This window comes from Mesoplodon mirus (assembly GCF_964341445.2).
Source record: "Mesoplodon mirus genome assembly, chromosome: 18".
In the NCBI taxonomy this organism is placed as follows: domain Eukaryota; kingdom Metazoa; phylum Chordata; class Mammalia; order Artiodactyla; family Ziphiidae; genus Mesoplodon; species Mesoplodon mirus.
In genome coordinates, this window is record NC_138994.1 from 49,408,811 (window position 1) to 49,433,734 (window position 24,924).

The 24,924-nt window shown below is 42.7% G+C and overlaps 1 protein-coding gene across 4 annotated transcripts in view; it reads left to right on the forward strand.

The window, feature by feature from the left end:
- The window catches only part of ZZEF1 (zinc finger ZZ-type and EF-hand domain containing 1), a 114,994-nt gene that overhangs the window by 26,166 nt on the left and 63,904 nt on the right, over positions 1-24,924 (forward strand). For all 4 annotated transcript variants that reach the window (XM_082603120.1, XM_082603121.1, XM_082603118.1 and 1 more), the window contains exons 5-16: positions 651-850; positions 2,289-2,499; positions 5,914-6,030; positions 7,076-7,254; positions 8,813-8,911; positions 12,840-12,931; positions 13,314-13,462; positions 17,965-18,076; positions 19,161-19,376; positions 21,232-21,332; positions 21,856-22,025; positions 22,608-22,741. In XM_082603120.1, the coding sequence (XP_082459246.1) occupies positions 651-850; positions 2,289-2,499; positions 5,914-6,030; positions 7,076-7,254; positions 8,813-8,911; positions 12,840-12,931; positions 13,314-13,462; positions 17,965-18,076; positions 19,161-19,376; positions 21,232-21,332; positions 21,856-22,025; positions 22,608-22,741 (1,780 nt within the window). The remainder of the gene's footprint in view (positions 1-650; positions 851-2,288; positions 2,500-5,913; positions 6,031-7,075; positions 7,255-8,812; positions 8,912-12,839; positions 12,932-13,313; positions 13,463-17,964; positions 18,077-19,160; positions 19,377-21,231; positions 21,333-21,855; positions 22,026-22,607; positions 22,742-24,924) is intronic.

Sequence of the window (24,924 nt, forward strand, 5' to 3'; positions counted from 1 at the left end):
GAAAGAGGGAACGGGGGTGGTCAGGAATCCTGGAGTGGAATTTTTTCCCCCACCCCCACACAGCACGTGGGGGGATCTTAGTTCCCTGACCAGGGATCGAACCCGTACCCCCTTGCAGTGGAAGCACGGAGTCCTAACCACTGAACCTCCAGGGAACTCCCCCACTGGAGTGGAATAGATGACAGTAAACTATGATGAAGCTGCTATCTAAAATTTCACCTGTCCCTTCGGAAAATGGGCTGATTTCAGTTGGTGGAAACAGAAATAATTACCTTGTTTTCTCATAGAGGATAAATATGCTCTTTAGCCATCTATACATGAGGGAATATACCCAGTTCTTTGCATGCAGTTTAGAAATTTGCTTCTTGCCAGGTAAAGGGATTTTGTTAGACTGTTCATATTGTACTTTCCTGCTTGTATTAGTAGCTTAAAAAGAAACAGAAGATTGATCTTGAACTGAAAGGAATTTTAGAAACTTGGGACGGTCATAAGGGCTTTGAAACTAATAGCCAGCATTTCAAGTTAGTTGCTTTTAGGGGAATCAGTCTTGTGGTATATCACATGTAAGATCTTAAGAGATGGGACTTGTGGGCCCTGCCAGTTCTCAACCTGTATAAACACTTGTAGTTTCTGCTCTCCGTGTTTTCCAGTTTAAAAATGAAGCCAGATGTTGTGCTTAGGCACCTGTCCATTGCAGTGGCTGCCACTGATCAGAGCTACATGCCGCAGCAGGTGACTGTAGCTGTGGGGAGGAGTGCCAGCGATCTTCAGGAAGTCCGCGACGTGCACATTCCCAGCAATGTCACTGGCTATGTGACACTGCTGGAAAATGCCAACATCAGTCAGCTCTGTGAGTCAACCAAGATACGTCTTGCCCTTCTAACTAAGGGGATTGGGAGGGGAGGAAGAAGTCATGTTTTTTGGCGGGAAGACCTCTGAAGTAGAAAAGCTGTTTGCTTTTCTTTGGAGATCTGATTTGCTTCTCATCATATACATGAAAGTGGTCATTATTTCGCCTATTCAGTGTTTTTAAATGTTATAGAAAAGCAGTAAAGCCTATTTTAATTAAAAATATTTTATTTTTGTTTTCTTATTAGAAAATTAGAAATATTTAGATAAAAATTATTCAGAATCCCACTACCCAGGGATTGTCGCTGTGAATCTGTTGATATGGATCCTTCCAGACCTTTTCTTATATTTCTTTGTGTGTGTGTGTGTATGTCTGTGTGTATCAGTACACACACACACGCACATATATAGATACACATTTTTAAAAATAAAAGATAGGTTTGCATATATATATATTTACATATATCTATACATATCTTTTTACAAAAAAAGGTGATATTTTGTACACACTCTTTTGTGACTTTTTAATGTGTTGTCTTATCATATATTCATGCACACCTTTATTTAGTGTTGTAAGAATATGCCTTAATTTTAACAAGCCTTTTATTCTTGGACATTTAGGTTGTTTCCATTTTTATACTATTATAACCTTGCTTCACACATAGCATTTTGGAAATAATCACAATTCTGTGATTTCTTTCCAGGCTTATTTCATTCAGGGAGCCGGAATGCTTCATGTTTTGTCTCATTTCTTCTAATGCTTTCCTGGGCCAAAAGAAGTATTCTTACTTTGCTCAAAGGAACTGAGGCCTGGGGAGGTAGAGTCTTTGTGTCTCACCCCTGGGCAAAGAAGTAGTTAAGCTTGTGGAGTAGAAGCTTCCTGTCTTACACTGTGGTGGTCTTTTCTCTTAATTGGGTCCTTTTAAACTTCTCACCTCCTTTCCAACCCAAATAAGAAATTACGACAGCTCTTAAAAGTGAGTCATGCCTGTGCCATTTATCTGGACTTGATAATTAAAAAGAAATTCTCACAACTGCTATGAGCCAGCTGCTGTTTCATAACAACATCCAAATTTCGGAACTCTAGGAAATATTTTTAGACATTTTCTTACCGTGTATTTAATCAGGATTTTAAAAATGCACTTTGTGTTAATTATCAGAACTCATAAATGCCTGTGAAGCTTTGTGATATAAAGATTTAAGCCACCCTTAGTTTTACACATGATTCTTTTGACTCCTTAGATTGGTCAATGCTTTTTTGACAAATTTATTATATATACTAGCTCCATTGCACACATCGTTTATTTCTGGCATCAAAGTATATCTTCAGAATTTTCTTTTCGAAATGTGAATTACTATCTTGCTTTTAGTTGGAAGCCTAGAATTTGCTGAACTGAAGAAGTTAATCCAATACTGAATTTGTTGTTTGCGCTTGACAGATGTCCAGATTAACATAAAGCGTTGTCTTAGTGATGGATGTGACACTAGAATTCATGGTCTGAGGGCTGTTGGCTTTCAGAGAGTCAAGAAGTCTGGGGTCTCAGTCTCAGATGCTTCTGCAATATGGTATTGGTCTCTGCTGACATCTCTGGTGACGGCTTCCATGGAGACAAATCCCGCCTTTGTCCAAACAGTGCTACGCAACACTCAGTAAGTCGCTCTGCTTTCCAGGCTTGTCACGGGGCGCTCATTCTCTAACCCTTTAGGGCGAGTCACTGAGCAGCCTTTGATCATCGAGACTCAGTCAACAGCTGGGCCCCAGGTGCCCTGTTGTTTCCTGTTTGTGCCTTCAGCTCCTATCTTGTGAGGGGGTCCCACATGCCATTCCTCTTCCTTATCCACTGGGGAACAATTGTTCACATTTACCTAGCAATTTATATGGGATAAAACACCTTCAGATGCTATATATTATTTACCTACTTATGTCGTAAAATGTATCTGTAAAGATTATCCCTGTTTTATAGACAAGGATACGGTGACCTTCCCTGAGGTATATGACCAGGCAGTGATGGATCAGTTTGAATCTAGGTCTTTGGACCTAGGCCCTAGGTTGAAAGCTCTTTTCACTAAAGAGTCAAATCTTTTCAAGGACACCAAATTAATTTATTTTTAAATGTAGAGTACCTTTGAAAATTTTCTTCTAAAAACTGTTAGGGCAAAAAGACTCAGTGGTAATCTATAAGGCAAAGCAGCCCGCTTCAGTAGCAGTGAAGTATTCGTGTTATATGTAAGCTTAGTAACTGATATTGGGCACTCTTAGCGCAGGCTATCAAACTATCAGATAAAAGAGGTAGCTACTATTTCTGTCTGTAGATGTCTTTTGAGCTTTGTTATTTGCTATTAAATAAAACTCTTCAGCAAATAATGCCGCCGGCAGTGCTAGATCTGAAGGGTAATATTTGGCCAGACTCCTTTCTTCCTGCCTGTTTTAAAATTTAAAAAATAAAAAAATTTTCAAACTTCGAGAAATATTGCAAATTCTATGCAAAAAGAAAAAGCAGCTTCTTCCTGAGCCGGTTGAGAGTAATTTGCTAACCTGATGCCCTATGGTTCCTGAATATTTTATTTAGTATGTATTTCCTGCAAATGAGAACAGGCTGCTACAACCATCAAAATCAGGAAATTAACATTGATACACATTGCTACCATCTAATTCTCAGATCCCGTTCAAATTTTGCTAGTGGTCTCGGTAATGTCCTTTGTAGCAAAAGGATCCAGTCCAGAATCATACTTGGTATTTCATTGTCATGTCTCTGTTGTTTCCTTCAATAAGGAACAATTCCTCTGTCTTTCCTTGACTCTTAAGACTTTGACGCTTTTGAAATTATAGGTCAGTTATTTTGAAGAGCGTCCTTCAGTCTTGGTTTATCTGAAGTTTCATCATGATTAAGATTAGATTTTGTGTCTTGGGCAGGAATATCATAGAAGTGATGATGGGTTCTCATTGCATCCCATCAGCGACACACAGCTTCAGATTGTCCTATTACTAGTTTGGTGATGTTAACTTCGACCCTTTGATGAAAGTGGTGTCTGCCAGACTTTTCCAGTGTAAAAGAACTCTTTTCCCTTTGTAATTAATAAATATTTTGTGAGGAGGTACTTTGAGACTATGTCAATATCCCATTTCTCATCAAACTTTATATTGGTATGACTCAAGATTCCTGTTTTATTCCCTGAGTTATAATCCATCACAGTTTTGACGGTCAGATTGGCCCAGATTTGTTTGATGGGAACCCCTTCAGTCTGGTTCATATGTCCTTTTGATATGTCCTCATATTCTTGGAACACTTCCTTACAACAAGATATTCCAGGCTTATCTTGAATGTTCCCTGCCATAGTCCTAGGATCAGCTGTTTTGCTCAGGAGTCATGGTCACTCTTAGTGGAGAGTTGTGTTTAGAAACTAAACAAACTAAACTCATTGCTGTTGGAGTGTTGCTTCTCTCAGTGTACACAGCTGGGAAATACATGTTTGTGTGTAACTAATAGACACATATGTGTATGCACAGACACATTGACACCTATATTTATTTCTGTATCTGTAACACTGAAAACTCTGAGTTTATACTTCTAATAAACTCTGATAACTTCTAATTCTAATCCAGCACTACTATTCATTCTGGTTTTCTCCCCTTCTCTATTTGTAACTCCTTCTGTGATTGTGAGAAACCTGGCTCCCATCATCCCTAAAATATTTACTTATTTGAACAATCCCGCTCTATATAACTAGTCTCCCACCTCCCTGGCCCTTGACTGGACACCCTCCTCACCCTCTTGGTGCTTGCATTCCATGCCAGGCTGTCCCTTTGCTCAGTACCGCACTCTAATACCTCGCTCTGGGCCACCATGCACCCCACCCATGCACCCACCCAAGGACACACGAGTGCCTACCTTGCACAGCCCTACTTTATGGACTGAATTTTCAGGAAGGGGAAGAGGAAACGTTTTCCGCCTTATTTTTGTGAAGCCATGCCACGTTGTTGAAGAACAGATATATCCCTAAACAGTTGTAATAGTTAATCGGCAATGGTATCGTCACTCCTAACTTTTAAATATCAGTGATCTTAAAACTATTCTAAAATTTAAAAATTATTTTAAAAAATCAGTGAGGAAAAATAAGTAAGGAAAAAATATTATGAAACAAAAGTGGGAATAAATTCTGTAAATCCTTGCATGCCACTTAGGGGCTTTAGACCTTGTTGATCGACTATATGTTAGTGTAGCTGCCCTACTGATGCAGCTCATATGGGGGGACAAGAAACGAGAGCATGGTGGAAGCCGACACAGTGTTAGCCTTGCTGTTTTGTCTCTGTTGTGAGATGTAGAAATAAAATAGTTTCAGGGATTCCCACTACTATTATCATGAAATGACTATCAAGTGTAGAATTTCGAGTGACTTTCTCTGTACCTTCACGTTGTTCATGGCACACTCGTTGCCTAGCACAGTTGCTGGCACAAGTAGGACTCAGTAATATTTCGTTGCATAAATTTATTAGATGACTGCTGGTCCAGAGGAGGTAAAGCTATTGTAAAAGGAGATGAGGAAAGAGAAACATTAAAGCAGACTCTGAGTAGAAAGGCCAAGGAACACAGGAAGGAATAGAGAAGGTGACAGGTGCTGATATGTTTAGGATAAAATAAACATATCATGATGCATCTTTAGATACAAGAGATCTGAAGATGAATGTTTTGTGTGTGTCACAAACAGCTCTGCCCCTGGGGTCAAGTATTCTAAGAACTCAGGGTTTTTCTGTAGACATATGTCTTTTGCTCATACTACTTAAAATGAACACTTGCTTCCAGAGGGTTGAATGAGCTTTTATAGAGGGAAATGGAACTCTTAAAGAAAAAAAGAAAAGAAAGAAACCCCATTAAACTGTTTAGCACCAGGACCCCTGCAGGAAAAAGGCTGATCTGTGTTATGTACCAGGTTCTCTGTAGGAACACTGTTTCTTGATAAGGGATTAATCCAAACAAGCTTCCAACAATTTTTTTGGTCTAAAATTGTATTATTAAGTTTATTGTTTGCCAGGGATTGTTCTGATTGCACGTTTTACACTCCTAGGAAGGCACTGCAGCACATGCCTCCACTTTCCCTCTCACCAGGATCTACAGATTTCTCAACTTTCCTGTCTCCCAACGTTCTGGAAGAAGTGGACAGCTTCCTCATAAGGATAACTAGGTAAAATTAAGGTTGATAAGGGCTGGTGGGGGATAGAGGGCATATGTGCTTGATAAGTCTTTTTTGTTTTTTTAATTTTAAAATCTTTTAAAGATTTTTTTTTAAAGAATCATTTGTAGTGACTGAAAAGAAAGTGAAATAACGGTGCACCCGTGTAAACTCCATGATCTAGCAGTACACCTGCCCTCAGGAATTGGGGGTGGGTGCGGAGTAATCCTCAGATTCAGCTAGAGCAGGGGTCTCAAAGTCCAGAATGCAAAGCCTCTCAGTTCCCTCACATCCCCAGCCCAGCACCTGCTGTCTCCATGAACAGGTCTAACAAGCCTGATTGTCCATAGACCTGGGAAAGGACACCCTGCTAGCTGTTTGAGGGGTCGCGTAGTGTGGGGACACTCAGCTCTGTCACAGTGAGCCCTGTTAGAGTACAAACCAGGCCCTGAGCTATCTAGACAGGGTTTTTTGTTGTTTATTTTTTTTCTTTTTTGGCCACACCATGTGGCATGTGGGGATCTTCGTTCCCCGACCAGGGATCAGAGCCATGCCCCCGGCAGTGGAAGCACGGAGTCCTAACCACTGGACTGCCAGGGAAGTCCCCATCTAGACAGGTTTAAAAGTTTCAGTGTAATATGTTTAAAAAAGCAGATGTGATGTGGAATAGATCTAAAATATGTTATTGGTGTTTGAAGGAATAAGCTCTTAACTCTCTGGCCAAGCCAGATTATTACCCGAGGCTTCTTCATAGCAGGGGCTTATTGCAACAGCCTATTTATTTTTGGTTTATAAAGTTTGACTTATTAAAGTTGATAGCATTATTTAATACTTATAGGTGAAGGTTACAGAAGTGAGGATTGAATTTCCTGGTCCTCTGGGTTGATTTAGTTTTTCTTTAGGCTGTCTTAAGGATTTTGAAAAAGTATTTCTGGTAAACAGAGAAAGCATATATGGCAGGTTGGTTTTGCTTATGTAACCAGTTACACAGAGTTTGAGCTACCTGGGTTTTCTCATAGTTTTAGGAAGTGAAGTGTCTGTTGTTCTTTGTTTATAGCTGCTCTTCTACCCCAGAGGTGGAGCTGACTCTCCTGGCTTTTGCACTAGCAAGAGGGAGTGTTGCCAAAGTGCTGAGCTCTCTGTGTACTGTCACTGACCACCTGGACACACACTATGATGCCTCATCCCTCATCTCATCCATGGCGTCAGTCAGGCAGAACCTGCTCCTTAAATATGGTAAACGACCTCGGCATGATGCACACATCATAAAACCATCACCAACGTGGGATTTCCTGGCATCTTCTTATCTTTTTGTGTACTTTGTGGGCTCGGTCGTTGTAGTTATACAATGATTTCTGGAAGAGCGTATCTTCTTTGGGGTTGGTAGGGAGAAGGGAGATGTTGGTTCATTTATGGATGCATTAGCAGAAGAGGACCCAAATGTTCACTACGCTGTACGCCCAGGATTTACTGGCCTAATCACTTAGGCTTGGTGGCCATTTGAGCACAGCCATCTTTGATAAAGTATGGGAGTGTCTCATGGTGTAGGTCAAGAGGTTGGGAAGTTGGAGTACCTCTCATCTGGAGGAGGGAGGAAACTACCCCACACCCAGAGCAAAGGATCCTTGTCTTGGAATCCATCCCTCTGCCTCCTCGTGATAGTTTATAGCTGGTTGGAACAACATATATGGTCATACATACATGCCTGCCACCACTTTCCCCTCCTGGGCCCAACAGCAGTCCATCTTAGCACTTTTCTACTGACCCAGGGTGGGTCCTCCTAATCCTTCTCAACACAGGAGTCCATACAGCTACTCTCAGGTGACTGCAGTGGACATGTGCTGTCCTGGCCTCTACTGCTAAAGTTTCTGTCCACAAGTACAGTATTGGGTCCCATCCTCTTCAGTAATAGAGGCAATACTGTGATATTTCCTCATGATATTTGTACCTTTGCCTTAATATCACTTAATAATGTATTTTGTGCTTAATTTTTTAAGTCTGACAATCAATATCTTGTAAATCCAGTCCCTCCCCAATTTTGGAAAGGTCATTTTTTTGGAGGAGTAGGGGCCCATAGAAGGCACAGCCAAATGGGAGGGATACGTAGTGTCTGGAAAATATTCTCCAGAAAGGTTTTTGATTCAGTTTAGCAGTTATTTGAGCAGGGAGCACGGGATGGAGGAGGAATGCGTAGGGGGACTGTTCATTATTGATAATGTTCTAGTTCTGGGGTGGGTTATAGGTTAATAGGGTTATAAGGTTTTCATTATATTATTAAAACAAAAGAAAAAGTTTTCAGATCATTATAGCAAAAGTTGATTTTTCTAATTTTGAAAACTTTCAAAATTTGCCTGGAGATGTTTTAAAGAAACAAGACCCAGAACGCTAAGACATTATTTATATATTTAAATGCAATTACAATAAAATTAATTATTGGCTCCAAAACAGTGTCTTAGGAATTCCTCCCTTCCCCCCACTCAACACACAAATATGTTGAGCCTGTGCTATTAATCTATGTCTTATAATGTGCTTTGTTTCCAACTAGTGGTTATTCTAGAATGATTCTCCTCAGAATTACTTAGGGACATAAGCTGTACTTTGTCTCTTTCAGGAAAGCAGAGAAGGATGGTGTCAACTTTTGTCTAATATTACTTCCTATTTTAGCTTTTAAATGGGTAAATTTTTACTGAGCAGTCTGGGGGTCCACAGGCTCTCCATTGGCACTGATGAGCATTCTAGTTTTTAGCGCTAGCTTCAGGCTGTCTCTTTCTCACTCTTTCTTTTCTTTGATCAGGTAAACCTCTGCAGTTGACTCTTCAGGCCTGTGATGTCAAGGGAAAAGAAGAGAAGTCAGGACCTGAAAACCTCCTTGTTGAGCCGTGGACGAGGGATGGTGAGTGGTGGACCTGTCGGGTTTTAGTGAGTAGAAAGGGCCATGGTGCTCACTAGAGGCTGTGTGAAACCGCACTGTGGTCTTCGAAACTTTCAAGATACGCAGTCTTCGCTGCGACGTCCTTCAGTTGGCTTCAGTGGTTCCTGAACCATTTGCGTGATTTCTTTACTACAGCGTTGCCACCTGCTAGGTGTCAGTCACCTGTAACAACTTAAATGTACTTGAGAGCCTTCAGTTTTGAAAAGCAAAGACTTCTCCTCTTGGAATATAAAGTTACCATTTTTAAGTTCAGATTGTCCTTCTGTTGTGTTATCTCAGAGTATTGAGAAACTCAGTGGTTCAGTAGCACTCCAGTGCTAAAAACGTAGCTCAGGATGAGGGTGTTTCTCCATGTGGCTGCTCTGGCATTTGAAGTGTCTGGAAGGAAGCCCCGCTCCTTCCCTGGCGTCAGCTTGGTGATTGCTGATGTGCTCTTCAGCACTGTGGCTCTTTTCCTCATCCAGGGAGTGTTTGTGAGTCTCTTCCTCATCCGTCTTGTTGGCCAGCTGGTTAGTCTCCTGCACATGTCCCCTTTCTACTCACTGTACTGCTTTGAATATTGCCAGTTCAGAAAAGGACGTGGAATGTTCCAGCAGTTACCAAACATTGAAGGGAACTGGCCTTACCACTTTGGACTCGGTTTCCCCTTGGCTTTCCTCACAGCAGAACAGACCTTGTGCATTCTCAGTAGTCACCTCCTCTCTGTCCTGTTTCCTGTGGTCATTAGCACCAGTGAAGTAAAGACGCCTGGGAAAACGTGCTTCACCAGTCCCACCTCCTCCTGGTGGTCTTCTTAAGCCATGACTACCGCACGAGACAGGCTTCCTGCAGTCCTCGCTGAGCAGCTCAGCCTCTGCAGACACATTTCCTCCCCCACATTCATCTCCTGCCACCCTGAAGGCCACCACAGACTGCCCAGTCACCTGCCGTCCAAAGTGGGGTTGGGAGGAGGTGGTGGCAGCTCTTTGCCCGTTTCCCCCTCCCCACACTCAGGAAAGCAAGAACACTCTACCAAAGGCCCTCTGCAGTTTTCCTTTGCTCTCTGAAGAATTGGGATTTTTGTCTCTGGAGTATGTAAGGCAGAATCTTCTTAAAACCAGTGTATGGATTTTTTTTTTCATACTCTCATCATCATCTACTGAAAGCCCTCTCTTGTTTTATCTTACTTTTGTAAACTTTTATAACAATTTCAAATTGTCTCCATCTAGCCTTTCTTTTTAAAGACTTTATTTTCTTTTTTTAAGAGGAGTTTTAGGTTTACAACAAAACTGGAAGGAGGTACAGATTTTTCCCGTATGCCCCCTGCCCCACACATGCAGAGCCTCCCCCATTATCCACATCACTCACCAGAGTGGTACATTTTTACGAAGGGTGAACCTACATTGACACGTTGTAATCACCCAAAGTCCATAGCTTACTTCAGGCTTCACTCTTGATGTCTTCCATTCTGTGGGTTTGAACAAATGTGTAATGACCTATATCCATCATTATAATACCATACAGGGTGTTTTCATTGTCCTTAAAATCAGCCTGGATTTTTAACACCATTCTAAGTCTGAAAGCACCACAGGTTTTTCTGTAGCTATTGCAATGCATTTGCCAGCTCTTCTGCCTGGTCTGATTTGAATAGTTTGTTACTCTCCCTGTGTCTTATCCATCCCCCTCTCCTCCCTGCCTTCCACCTAACCTTGCATGGATAAATTGCATAAACTAGTTGTAGTGTGTGGATTTATTGCTTTTGTTATGTTTCTGATGAGCGCCCAGGTGGGCTGTGACTGGGCTTGGGGAGGAGCCTTGGTTTCCCCAGGTCTCTCCCTCCACAACCGTCACTGTCTGTTTCTTGTAACTCAGGTTAGGATTCGGTCCTCTACCAAAAAATGAACCTGACGAGACAGGGAGGACAGAGGAAAGTCCTCACAGCCGGAACTGTGGGGTTTTGAGGAGTGATTTGTTTCTTCCTTTTACGGGGGCCAAAGCTCTTTTTCACTGCTACCTTTCAAGTTCCCCAGCTGCTGGGAAACACTGGACGTTCCCCCTTGCTGCAGAGAGTGCCCGGAGAACCCGAACGTGGACACTCCAAGGGCTGATGTCCCTCCCGTGAGTCACAGCCACGGGTCTGGCACTTTAAAGGAGTGCAGCCTGCTGCCAATAGAACTGAAGGAGTAGGGTTATTGAATTGTTTACGTTTGAGATTGGTTATTTTCTTCCTGTCATTTTAAGAGACTAAATTGGGCAGGAGGGGCATGGTGTCCAAACAGTTGTAGCTTTAAAATATTATAGTTAGACATATGAGCTGGTTTTTTACCAAGAAAAGGAACTTTTACTTTTTAAAGGAACTTATTTAAAGGAACTTATTAAAAGGAACTTATTTACTTTTTAAGCTTTATTTGTTTAATGTATGTATTTATTTGGGCCTTAAAAAATTGATGGCAATGTTATTTTAAAAGGGTCGGATTCTTTTGACTTAAATTATTGCTTCAGCTCCTTTGAGACTAATGAAAACTGGCAGCTACTCCCAGGCAGCATTTCGGCCTTTACAATAGATTTGATTAGTTAGAGGCACCCAGACCTCCTAGAAAAAGTGACAGTTCAATAATTGGGATAGTTTTTAGTATTACTGTCAGTAGAATTGTGTGAATTTCTGGCCATATGGCTTCTTAAAATTGTCTGTAGAATTACTATTTGATAGCATTAGATCAATAATAGCTTCTCCCTGTGATTTAGTAAAGGTTCCTTTGGATTTAATTTTTTTGGTTTTGGTGACAAATAGTGCATATTGTCTTACGGAGATTTAACTTCACAAATTTTTGTTTTATTGAACTCATTGTAATGAAATAAGCATGAAATTGGTTTTAGTCTTTTCGTCTTGATAAGGCAGAGTGGTTGAAAGCAGTTCGTGGTTTCGGGAAGAATGGGTGGTCAGGCTGATTTGAGTAAATGTGTAAGTTATATAATTTACAGAGGTTGGAAAGAGAAAAGCAGCCTTGGATTTAACAGACCTTTTTGTAAATTTTTAAAGGATAATTAACAACAGCAAAAAAGGTGAACCACAACTCTCATACAAATATAAAATGAACACGTCAATCTTTTTATTTATCCCATTAATTACTGAGGGAACCAGTAAGATCTTACAAGCAGGTCAAAGGAGAACTCAGTAATACACGTAGACCAGTAAGAATGCTGACACAAATCTACAGATGGTTGCAAAATTGGTCAGTCTTCATAAGGAATAATCAGCTATGTTCCTATAGACAGAATTTTTATTTCTGTGGACAAGAATCTTTTGCATTACTGTTATTATTCTACAATTTACAGAGTTGTAAAATAGTTTAGAGACAAAGAAAGGTGGAGATGACCCAAAGAGTGCACTAAACAAACACCCAGCATTCTTTTCTTGCCCATTTCAAAGACTTTTACAGTCTTTCCTCACAGAGTATTCAAGAAACTATCTAATTCCTCTCTCAGCCTTTAAGCCTGCTTGCTTCTAACAGCCCAGCCAAACGTCAGTCATGGTTTTAGGAATGGTTCAGAAAGGTGACTGATTGTCCAGTCTTTTGTCTCTTTGAATTAAAGTCACAGTCTTTATCAACTTTTTATTTCTTTAGCGTTACCTCAGAGCCGAGTGGCCTGCATAGTTGAAAAGATTGTGCTCTGACCAAGTTACACCTGGACCATGATCTGTTACCTCGGTGTCTATCAGGGGGGTTGCTTCTGCCCAGAGGGGAATTCTTTTTCTAATTTTCTTCTTCCTTTTTCTGATTTTTATGAGAGAACCAGATAGACTAGATGCCCTCTGCCTCAAAGGATATGCTTTGGTTTTGTTGGTCTTAGTTCTTAGGGTTATTACAGATGCCTCAGTCATCCTAACTTTAGTTTTTCTTTTTTGTAGGTTTTCTTACAGAGACTGGAAAAACCAGAGCAAGTACTATTTTTTCTACAGGAACTGAATCTGCCTTCCAAGTTACTCAGATCAGAATTATGGTAATTCTTATGCTGCCTTCTTTAGGAAATGTTACTACTATTTTTAAAAATAGGATTGTACTTCAGAGGTTCACGTCACTGGTTTTTCATTGAACATTTAGTGATTATTCTGTGTCAGGCCTGTAGCAGAGGGCAAGGGCACAAAGATGAATAGATTGTTAAGTCTGTAAATGGTGTGAGTATAAGGATCAAGAAAAGTAAGGAATCATTTCTTGGGAAGCAGCTTTCTTACTTTTCCAGGACTTAATGTATTTGAAATCTCATTTTGTTGGTTTGATTTTTGCGTTAAGCTATTTGAATTTGACCATATTATTTGGGAACAAAATGGCCACAGAACTTTGGTCCCTTTGATGTACTTTAATATTTAGATCTCTATTTCCAGGTTCGACGTGGTGGCATTGGTGCCCAGTGCGGGTTGGTGTTTGCCTATAATTCATCTTCTGATAAATTTCATGCAGAAGAACACTTCAAAAGGTTTGAAAAATATGACAAATGGAAGCTTCAGGAATTCAGGCAATTTGTAAAAAGCAGGTAAGGAACAGAATAAAAATCTTTATAGTTAATAAGATTGTATATATTCTCTTATTGGTGAAATATGTTTTCTTTATAGAAAAGTTACCACTAACCCATCTTCAGTGGCCATGAGCATTCATTGCTTTCTGGCAGCACATGTGAAGACATACATTTTAATTTGTTCGTAGTCTCTTACTCGGTCCCTTCTGTGACCAGGTGTACACATCTTCAAAATGGTTGGGTAATAATACATGCCTGAATTGTGGGCAGCCTGAGGTCTCTAGTCTTATCTAGCCACTGGAAAATTTACCCAGGCCCCAGCTTCCCTCCTCCTATTTTTGTGTTTTTACTGAAAATATTTATTAAGCACCTATGATGTGCTAGGCCTGATGCTAGGTACTGAAGATACCGTCATGAGCAGATTGGCCTGATCCCTGCTCTAGAGCCTACTGTTTAGCTCAGAAGACAGATGATAAAGCCTGCAGTGTCACAGTAATATAAATGCAAGGTGGGTAGGAAGGATGAGGTGCTCTGGGAGCGTATGGCAGAGCACCTGACCTGATCGGGGAAGGCTTCCTGGAGGAGGTGTTGAATATGGATGAGCTAAAGCTAATTAACTACTTGAAGAAGTGGAAGGAGAGTGTCCTGAGCAAAGAGCAAAGCAGAGTTGAGAACTCAGGTGGGGTCTGGCGTACACAAGGGACTGACGAGCCCCACATTGCTGAGGTGTGCCGTGAGCTGGAGAGTGGGGCGAGGTGAAGCTGGAGAGCTAGGAAAGGGTCAGGTCGCTGAAGGCCCTTTTGTCTCTGTTTCAGGGTTTAGACTTTATCTTGAAAGCCATGGGGGCAGGGGGAGGGAGCAGGGTGGAGTGTGTTGCTGAGGAGCCTCAAGAAGAACGAGGAGAGATCACATTTGTGGTTTGGAAGTGCTGCTCTGGAGCCTGCTGTGTGAGGTGGGCTGGAGGAGAGTGAGCGGGGAGGCCAGATGAAATGGGGGGAGGCTGTCACGGTCACCTGGGAAGCCAGAGTGTGGGTAACCTCAACTAGAGCAGCAGCAGGAGCCATGGAGAGATGTGGACGATTGAAGAGACGGCTAGAAAGTAGAAGCGGCAGGACCTGGTGAGTGACTGATGTACAGCAGGAGAGAGAAGGAGGCTTAGGCATCAGTGAGTCCTGGATTTTTGTCTCGCCAGAGGGGACATTGGTAGCGCCTTTTTCTGAGACAGAAAATACCTCGGGGAAAACAGGTTTGTGGGAAGATGATGAGCTCAGTTTGGGTCCTGTTGGATTTGAGGTTCTAGGAAGCCCCTGAGATATCCCACAGCTAGTTGGATAAACAGGTCAGGAACCTGGAAGGGATGTTGTCCTGAAGGCAGAGATATGAGAGACATTTCGGTGATAGTTTGTTTTTTGTTTTTTGTTTTTTTTTTTTTTGCGGCACGCAGACCTCTCACTGCTGCAGCCCCTCCCATTGCGGAGCACAGGCTCCGGACGCGCAGGCTCAGCGGCCACAGCTCACGGGCCCAGCCGCTCCGTGGCATGTGGGATCGTCCCGGACTGGGGCACGAACCCGTGTCCCCTGCATCGGCAGGCGGACTCTCAACCACTGCGCCACCAGGGAAGCCCTCGTTGATAGTTTAAAATGAATTAGAAGAGATCATTCTGGAGGAGTGTGTGGGCTGGGAAAAAAGAACAGAGACCTTCGGTCAGCATGCTGAGTGGCAGTAGCATTTATGGGGCAGCAGAGAAAGGGAGGCTTAGCAAGACAGCCAGAGAAGCCAGGGGAGATCGCGGTGAAAGAGGTAGGGAGGGGGGCTTCCCTGGGGGCGCAGTGGTTGGGAGTCCGCCTGCCGATGCAGGGGACGCGGGTTCGTGCCCCGGTCCGGGAAGATCCCACGTGCCGCGGAGCGGCTGGCCCCGTGAGCCATGGCCGCTGAGCCTGCGCGTCCGGAGCCTGTGCTCCGCAACGGGAGAGGCCACAACAGTGAGAGGCCCGCGTACCGCAAAAAAAAAAAAAAAAGAAGTAGGGAGTGGGCAACGGTGTTGGATGTTACCCCGGAGTCGGCGAGGTAAGTCTAGAAGTGGACTTGTTGGATTTAGCCACAGATGTCGTTGGTGACCTCTTGGACAGTGTTATTACTAGTAGCAAGTTAAAACTCATGCAGCTGAGCCCGAGACTTGCCCTTTTTGCTCCTGTATTTCACAGGTAATGGGGTGCTGGGGTTTTTACTGTCACTGAGTACTGTACTACTAGGCTTTCATGTATGTATGAACCACCAATAATTGTGTGAAAATGCGGATTCTGAATCAGTGGTTCTGCCTGGGGCCTGAGACCTTCATTTCTAACAAGCTCCCTGGCGACTCTGATGCTCCCCGACCACGGATCACACGTGGAATAGCAAGGATCTAGAATAACTTCCTCTCTCTGATGGACTTCCTTTGGTGGCATCCCTGACAAAGGGTCACTCAGCCTCCCTAGAATATCCTTAATGATGGAGAACTCACTGCACTTCAGTAACATAGTCTATGTTTATTGAAATCTACGCTTGTAATTTCAACTCTGTGGTCTTAATTTCAGCCCTCTAAATGAATTGAAACAAATCTCTCTCGCATCACGCATACATGCTTTTTTAAAAGATGCTTTTCTTTTTAAACAATAACTAGAGATACACTTGTTTTTAAGTAGCTGTGTCCCACTCCTGGGACATATTAATATAAGGTTTTTTTCCCCTAAACCTGCTGTCAAACAAGATCTTTCACATCTTATATAGGATGATTTTTTTTTTAACCTAAATGCAGGCTTATTCGCTAGTCCCTTGTTGATTTTAGCTCCTGGTTGCAGCCTGAACTACTCTGAAATCCTGATTTGCTTGGGCTACATATTATCAGTCCCTCTCCAGTTTGGAGGTCAAAATGGTAATAGACATGTGTCTGTCTTCTTGCCTTTTTTTTTTTTTTTTTTTTTTTTTTGTCTGCCCTCTGGTCAGACATCGGTCAGTCAGCACACTCTGGGACCAGCTGTTTGGTTGCTGTACATATTTAAGAGGACTGATACTTAGCTCTGTTTTCTCCACCCTGCCTGTGAGTTGGTGTAGTGAGCAAGGTTGCTTCTCCCCACTCTCTGACATCCTGCCAGCTCTCTGTATCTCAAGGATTTCCTTGATGACTCCCAAAGGGTGAATTGAAAAATCCTCAAACACCATATTGATGAAAGTCATTGGCATGGTTTTGGGCTAAAACGGAATACCATCTGTCCCATTGGTTTTAGGGTTAACTATATCATGAAAGCTTTATGCTAAGAAAGACTTAATGGTAAGAAGAGAACGTTTTTTTCTCTCTGTTACAGAACCTACTCTGGGTCCTTGGTTGTTTTCTTCTTGTAAATCCCTGTGTTTGCTTATCTTATCCATACAGAATACCCATGTGTTGGCTAGCTTGTTAGCCATGTCACAGACTAAATAGTTTAAAGTTTTAGGAATGTTACTTGAAAAGACTGCCATTTTCTCCTTCTCAGTTATTTAATTCCTAAAAAGGAAGTACCATTCAAGTATCCAATTTTAAAAAGAAACAGGGGCTTCCCTGGTGGCGCAGTGGTTAAGAATCTGCCTGCTAACACAGGGGACACGGGTTCGAGCCCTGGTCCAGGAAGATCCTACCTGCCACGGAGCAACTAAGCCCGTGCGCCACAACTACAGAGCCTGCACTCTAGAGCCCGCGAGCCACAACTACTGAAGCCCGCGTGCCTAGAGTCTGTGCTCCGCAACAGGAGAAGCCAATGCAGTGAGAAGCCCACGCACCGCAACAAACAGTAGCCCCCGCTTGCCGCAACTAGAGAAAACCCATGTGCAGCAATGAAGACCCAACGTAGCCAAAAATAAATAAATAAAATAAATAAATAAATAAAAATGGCACACAGTTGTACTTCTTCAGCCTTTGGGTTGAAATGCTTCCCTGGAAGGACTTCTTAAGTAATAGGGAAAAATCCTGAGGCCTGTGAAGGCTGAAGTTTTCCCTTTTTGGAGCTCCAGGATCTGAAAGCTCCTCAGCTTTTACCCTTCAGTTGTTGCAGTTGTGAATCTCAGGCCGGTCGTACCTATGTTAGCCAGACCTAGGGAAAGAAAACTGAACCTGCCTCTCCTTTGGATCTTTCCAGAAACACACACGAGCTGTTGCATTGTACCTTATTCCTTAGTAGCTTCATCTCAGATGCCTTGACTTCAGGTCTCATTCTTCAGATAAGCCAGTTATCTAGAGAAGCAAACTTTCTCCGTAGTTCCCAGGTTATATTTGGGACTAATAATAGTTCCCATTGCACAGATGAGGAGGCTGAGAAGTGGGGAGGATGTTACCACCAGCTCCCACCTATGCTTAGAGAGGCACCACGTGCCACACCCTGTCCTCAGTTGTTAACCGACAGGCCGTGTAAACAAGTTAAATGCCATTTAGGTGGTGCCTTATTCCTAAGACCCTTGAGAAGTTTAGGAATAGGAGAATGTTCTGTGATTACTTTTGTGTTTACAGGATTGGTTGCCCGTCTGATAACCTTGGCGAGGATGATCCTATTGGCTGGTTTGAGCTGGAGGAAGAGTGGGATGAAGCAGATGTCAAGTTGCAACAGTGCAGGGTTGCCAAGGTAAGTGTCAGTGAGGTGTGGCCTTCGCACACCTGCCCACTCCCCTCCTTTTGTACTGTAAGTGTTTATCAAGCGGTTATTGTGTGCCAGCCCTGTGCCAGCACTGGAACCCTGGAGGTGAATCAGACGTGATCATGACCCTCACAGAGCTCCGAGTCTAGTGGGAGACACAGATGTATGAGACAGTGTGATATGGGCTGATAAAGAGACACATGGGGCTGTTGCAGCCCAGAGGAACAATATTTACCCAGCCTGGAATTCACTAGGGAAGCCTTCCCAGGAAAGTTGGTGCGATGCCAAGTGTTGAAAGTTGATTAAGCTGTCATCTTTCACCGGGCTGAGAGGTGTGGAGAAGGGCCTCTCAGGCTGAGGGAGCAATAAGTCCACAGGCCTAAATGCAAGAGAGATGTCTTTCCGTAGCTATGAAAGAAACGGTGATTATCTGGCTACTTAATTTTTTTTAACCTCCGTTGTGAATCTTAGTAAGAAGCTTAAATAAGAGAAACAAGAACTATCTTTAGGGCTTGTACATAGTAGGTGCTCAGTAAGTATTTATGCAGCTGAGTAGTGGATTCTGAAAGGCCCTCAACAAAGGAGCTTTCACTATAATAAGCAGAGAGTGTGCATAGAAGTTGGGCTTTGCAAATGGCTTTAGCTTTGAGCAGACAAGGCTCTGTCCTGGGCTCCCAGCACATGGATTAAAGGTAATTGGGGGCTTGGAGATGATCCCTTAGGGCAGTCATTGACTCTTTTCACCATATAGCTGTTGTCTGTTTCAAAATGACTGTGCCACAGAGCAGACGTCCTTCTCTTATTCATCCTGTCTTATCCTGTTTTTGCCTTGAAGCAGGAATAGTGCCGTTTCTCTTATTGTGATCTTTCCCCAAACCTGACTTCAGCGTTTGTATTGTCTCTTCCCTGTTTGTTATAGATGCTGGGCTTATACTTTGTGTCTCCAGTGCTAGGCATAGTGGTACCTCATTAAAGTCACAGGAAGACCTGCCCAGAAAGGCCTTTATCTCCCTTTCATCAGTACCTGGGGCTTCTAAGTCCTTCTCCTCACCTCTGTCTTGTCCTTTTCCAGTATTTGATGGTGAAGTTCCTCTGCACCCGCCAGGAGTCGGCAGAGCGCCTGGGAGTACAAGGCTTGAGCATCAGTGGGTACCTCCGGCCCGCGAGGGCAGAAGCAGAGCCGAGCATCGTCCGTCCTCACTACAGAAAGGGCGTGGAGGAGAGCGTCTGTGGGGCCACACTGCTCCTCAGGACCCTCCAGTTCATCCAGCAGCTCGCCCACGACCTGGTAGTGTTTCCTCAGTTGTTAGACCTCATTCCTTTGGGAAGAGTAACGATAGTGCTTGGGGAAAGGAACACCAACCAGTGAAACCTGGCCCTGCTGAAGTCATGCCACACGAATGAGGATGGCAGGCATCGTGCTGCTGTGATGACATTGGGAGGCCAAGGGGAGTGAGGCGTTGGGCATTAATGGCATCAGTCAGTGGAAGACGAAGTGGCATGTGGCCACCATCGTGAGGTTTCCTGGGATACACCTACATGCAGATCTTAAAGAGCCCCAGCTTTGGTTGCCAGGGAGACAAAGCACATTTATGGGATTTATGTCTTCTTTAAGTCCTAGAATTATTCCTGAAGTGTAGGTGAATTCTGTTTGTTTACTAAAAGTACCAAAAATAATAACAGGATTTTTTTTTTAATTGAAATATAGTTGACTTACAGTATTAGTTTCAGGTATACAACATAGTAATCCGATGTTTTTATAGATTACACTCCATGCAAAGTTATTATAAAATACTGACTATATTCCCTGTATTGTACATTATATCCTAGTAACTTAAATTTTATTTTATACCTAGTAGTTTGTACCTCTTAATCTCCTTCACCTATTTTTCCCTTCCCCACGCTCCACTCCCCTCTGGTAACCACTAATTTGTTCTCTGCAGCTGTGAATCTGTTTCTGCTTTGTTATATTTGTTTGTTTATTTCATTTTTTAGATTCCACATATAAGTGAAAACTTACAGTATTTGTCTTTCTCTGTCTGACTTATTTCATTAGGCATAATACCCTCCAGGTCCACCCATGTTGTCACAAATGGCAAAATTTCATTCTACTTATGGCTGAGTAATATTCCATCGTATACATATACCATATCTTCTTTATCCATTCGTTTGTTGATGGACACTTAGGTTGCTTCCATATCTTGGCTATTGTAAACAATGCTGCTGTGAACATTGTGTTTTTGATACTGACTTCTACAGTCACTAATAAAAACACAGTGACAGTCTACTCAAAGAAAGCTTCTTGCAGCCATCACTATAGAGAACATGGCTTATCACTCAGGAATCCGGTGGAGCCCTCTCACGTGTGGTATGCAACAGTGTCTACTCTTGACCTGCATTCTGCTTCAGGGCACATTCAGAGGCTGGTGACTCAATTTGTATATGGGTTGTTTGGTCTTTGTTACTGGAGCTCTCCTATCACAGCAGAAAATAGCAGATGAGAGGGAGATGCTTAGGAGTAGCAGAAGTGATTACAGCAGAATTGATCTTTCACCCTACATGCAGGGAAGGGTCAAAACATGCTGCAGGATGGTCCTGGACAATAATCATCATCAAGTAAAGATTCACTTACGTTCCAGGTGTAGTATCTATGAAGTCAAGGAGCTTTCATAGGGATGTGTGTGTATATGTTATGTGTATATATACATTCATGTACATATGTACACACACACATATTTTAGAAAGTTTCACACCAAAAACAGTTGTTCATGGACTTCTTAGTTTAAGAGTAAGCATCAGGGGCTTCCCTGGTGGCACAGTGGTTGAGAGTCCGCCTGCCGATGCAGGGGACACAGGTTCGTGCCCCGGTCCGGGAAGATCCCACATGCCGCAGAGCGGCTGGGCCCATGAGCCATGGCCGCTGAGCCTGCTGCGTCCGCAACGGGAGAGGCCACAACAGTGAGAGGCCCGCGTACCGCAAAAAAAAAAAAAAAAAAAAAAAAAAGAGTAAGCATCAGTTATGTTGGAATTTTACACATGCGGAGCCACCTTATCCCTTAACAGTGAGAAGTAAATGAGCCACTACAATATTCCTCTAAATGAATTTTTCCATTTTATTTTTTCTGGTCTTTATTATTTTTTAGGTACAGCAGAAGGAAAGTGGCTTAAAATACAGATCTTTTCTGGACTTTGCGGGTCTTGATTTGCAGGTCTTCTGGGATTTTTACAGTAAATTAAAGCAAAAGTAAGTCAGAATTTGTTACAAGGTGATAATCGGATATTGATAAGCACAACTGAAAACACTGAGTTTTGCTGTTCTAAATGGACAATTTCTTTCTTCCAAGATTTTTTACCTCCTGCTAGTTTATATTGCTCTGATTCGAAAGATTTGGTTATTGTTGAAAATAAACATCTTACATTTCTACAAAGTGCTTTATTTGGGCAGTGTTTTTGCAAGCATTTTGTCATTTATATTACAACCTTACAATGATAAGCAGGTCAAGTATTATAGTATTCTCATTATACTACTGAAGAAACAGAATCAGAGGTGCATTTCTTTGCCCACAGTGGGCACAATCAGACAGGAGCTGTGTTTTCAGACTCTACCCAGCCCACTGTTCTTTCCTTTCCACCTTTCTGCCTCTGGTTGGCACTCTTTTTACTGAGCCTGATGCCTAGCGGGGAGAGCCCTTTGTAGATAGTTGTTTGGCTTGGAGGGTAAAAGCAACTTGCATTTTTGCTCTCTGATGTTCTTTGTCTTTCTGTAGCCCAAGGGAAGAATGCATCTGTGCCCAAACCCTGCTTCTGCAGCTCCTCCAGAGCTGTTTCTCCGTGCTGCAAGGAGACGCGTCAGCCACCTCTGAGGACGCCAAGGCTCCAAGCATGAGCCGTAGGCGGGTAGAGGCCGCCAAGGAGCTCTACACACACCTATGTGATGGTAGGGATTGGGGTTCTTCTTTACTGTGACCCTGAGCTCATAGCCTGCAGGACCTTTTCCTTTAGAGAACAGGGGGCCCTCTGACCATGCAAACCCAGAAAAGGGTTTACATCTTTGGAAAATGAGTTTCCATGATCCTCTTTTGAATCATTATTTGGAGTTCAGGATTTAGTCCCTCTTCAACGACTTCCTCCTGGTTTCTGATATACAGTTGTGTTATATTGAGAGTAATTGCTATCACACTCCAGTCTTTACTTCAGCTGAGACACGTGGATGAGGCTGATAGATTGAGGTGGGGGAGATGGTAATATTAATTGAGAATAAAACACGTGATCATCCGAAGTTATTTTTAAAGCTTCGCCAAGTTGTGTCTCAAAAGGACAGAAATAATGAAATAAAAACTGGTACATGGAGTCTTTATTTTTGTTAAATGTAAACAAATAAAAAAATAATTTCTTTACATTGCCTAGCCTGTACAGAAGTATTTCTTTGCTCTGGTAGCGAGTTTATGGGCTAAAGCCAATATATATATTGTAAGTGAATAGGTGGGATATATTAAAGCTGATTATTCATTTTTATCAGTGGTGGATAGGGTGGATGGAGACTCTGCACCCATGGAAGTATTGAAACAAGAAGTCAGGAATACCCTTCTTAATGGGGCTGCCATCTTCTTTCCTGATCGACAGACCCGGCGGGACCATCTCTTCACCATGATGGTAATTATTTACGTTAAAAGTACGGATTCCGGGCTTCCCTGGTGGCGCAGTGGTTGAGAGTCCGCCTGCCGATGCAGGGGACACGGGTTCGTGCTCCAGTACGGGAGGATCCCAACATGCCGCGGAGTGGCTAGGCCCGTGAGCCATGGCCGCTGAGCCTGCACATCCGGAGCCTGTGCTCCACAATGGGAGAGGCCACAACAGTGAGAGGCCCGCCTACCGGGAAAAAAAAAAAAAAAAGTACGGATTCCATTCCAGAACTCTGTTGGGGTGAAACTTACTAGTCTTTGTTTTCTCTGAATATCCTCTCAGTTTCAGTTTCCCAAATGTGTATTTAATACTGTGTGCAAAGTTTTGTGTGGGACACAGGTATCTAAGGACATAGCGCTGTACTCAGGGTGGGGATGATAGATAATCCTGACATCCGTTTTGGAACCTGTTGAATCACAAAGGGAGAGTTTAGTCTCCTTCAGCTTTATGACATGCCTACAACCAAGTGTTCTTTTTAACATTTTAACCTTTTATTTAATATTTATTTTTATTTATGTATTTATTTTGGGTCTTAGTTGTGGCACATGGGATCTTTCATTGCGGCACGTGGGCTCTTCGTGGCGGTGCGTGGGCTTCTCTCTAGTTGTGGTGCACAGGCTTCTCTCTGGTGGCGCGTGGGCTCCAGAGCGTGTGGGCTCTGTAGCTGCGGCATGAGGGCTCTCTAGTTGTGGCACGTGGGCTTAGTTGCTTGCAGCATGTGGGATCTTAGTTCCCCAACCAGGGATCAAACCTTAGTCCCCTGCATTGGCAGGCAGATTCTTAACCAGTGGACCATCAGGGAAGTTCCAACATTTTAACTTTTTTTTTTTTAATAAATTTATTTATTTATTTGTGGCTGCATTCAGCCTTCGTTGCTGCATGCGGGCTTTCTTTAGTTGCGTCGAGCGGGAGCTACTCTTCCTTCTGGTGTGTGGGCTTCTCATTGTGGTGGCTTTTCTTGTTGTGGAGCACAGGCTCTAGGCACACGGGCTTCAGTAGTTGCAGCACGTGGGCTCAGTAGTTGTGGCTCACGGGCTCTAGAGCACAGGCTCAATAGTTGTGGCGCTTGGGCTCAGTTGCTTCGCGGCCTGTGGGATCTTCTGAGACCAGGGCTCGAACCCAAGTCCCCTGCATTGGCAGGCAGATTCTTAACCACTGAGCCACCAGGGAAGCCCCCATTTTAACTTTTTATTATGGGAAAATCTAAATACAAAGCTAGACTAAGTAATACATATAATGAATCCCTCCAACCCCCCAAGTGTACTCATCACCTAGATTCAATAATTATAAACTTAGGCTAATCTTGTTTCATCTGTAATATACTTCACCCACTCCCACCCCCCATTATTATTTCAAAGTAAATCCCTGACTTATTTTATTCATAAATATTGCAGTTTATATCTGTAAAGAAAATACAACCAAGTTTTAATCTTCCCACCCAAAATTATGATTTATCCTAGGAATGCAAGGATGGTTTAATGTTAGAAAATCCGTCAATGAAATCAGAGAGGAAAAAAATCATATTGATAAATGCAGAAAAAATTTTAATAAGATTAACTTCTGATGATGGTTCAAACAACAAAACCCTTAGCAAACTTGATATAAAAGGGAAGTTCCTTAATCTCTTGGAGGGCATGTATCCAAAACCTACAATAAACAATGTACTGGTCTTTGGGACACTAACTCATCCCTTCCAAAATGAGGTATAAAACAAGGATGCTTACTGTCGCTGCTTCTCTTTGATATTATATTAGAAGGCCTAGCCAGTGCTGTAGGACAAGGAAAAGAAATTTTAAAAATAACAATTAGAAAGAATAAAAGAAATAATCATTATTTGTCTGTTTAGACAGACAACTATTAGAAGTACTGAGAAGACTTTGATGAAGAAAACGAGATGCAGCATTTAAAAGGGCATTTCTGTATGTAACAACTAATTAGTAAATGCAATAAAAGCGCCCTGTTGAATGCATAAAGCCCCATAGAAACAAAAAAGGGAATAAAAGAAGCATAAAATGTGGTCCCTGATGCCAAATGACTGCAGTGTATTTGGGGGCACTGCCACAAGGAAAAACTGACCCTATACGCAATAGGTGTTTAGAGGAGAATCTTGTTCAGGTTAAGTGATGGAGGAAGGTTTCCAAGAGGTGGGAGAA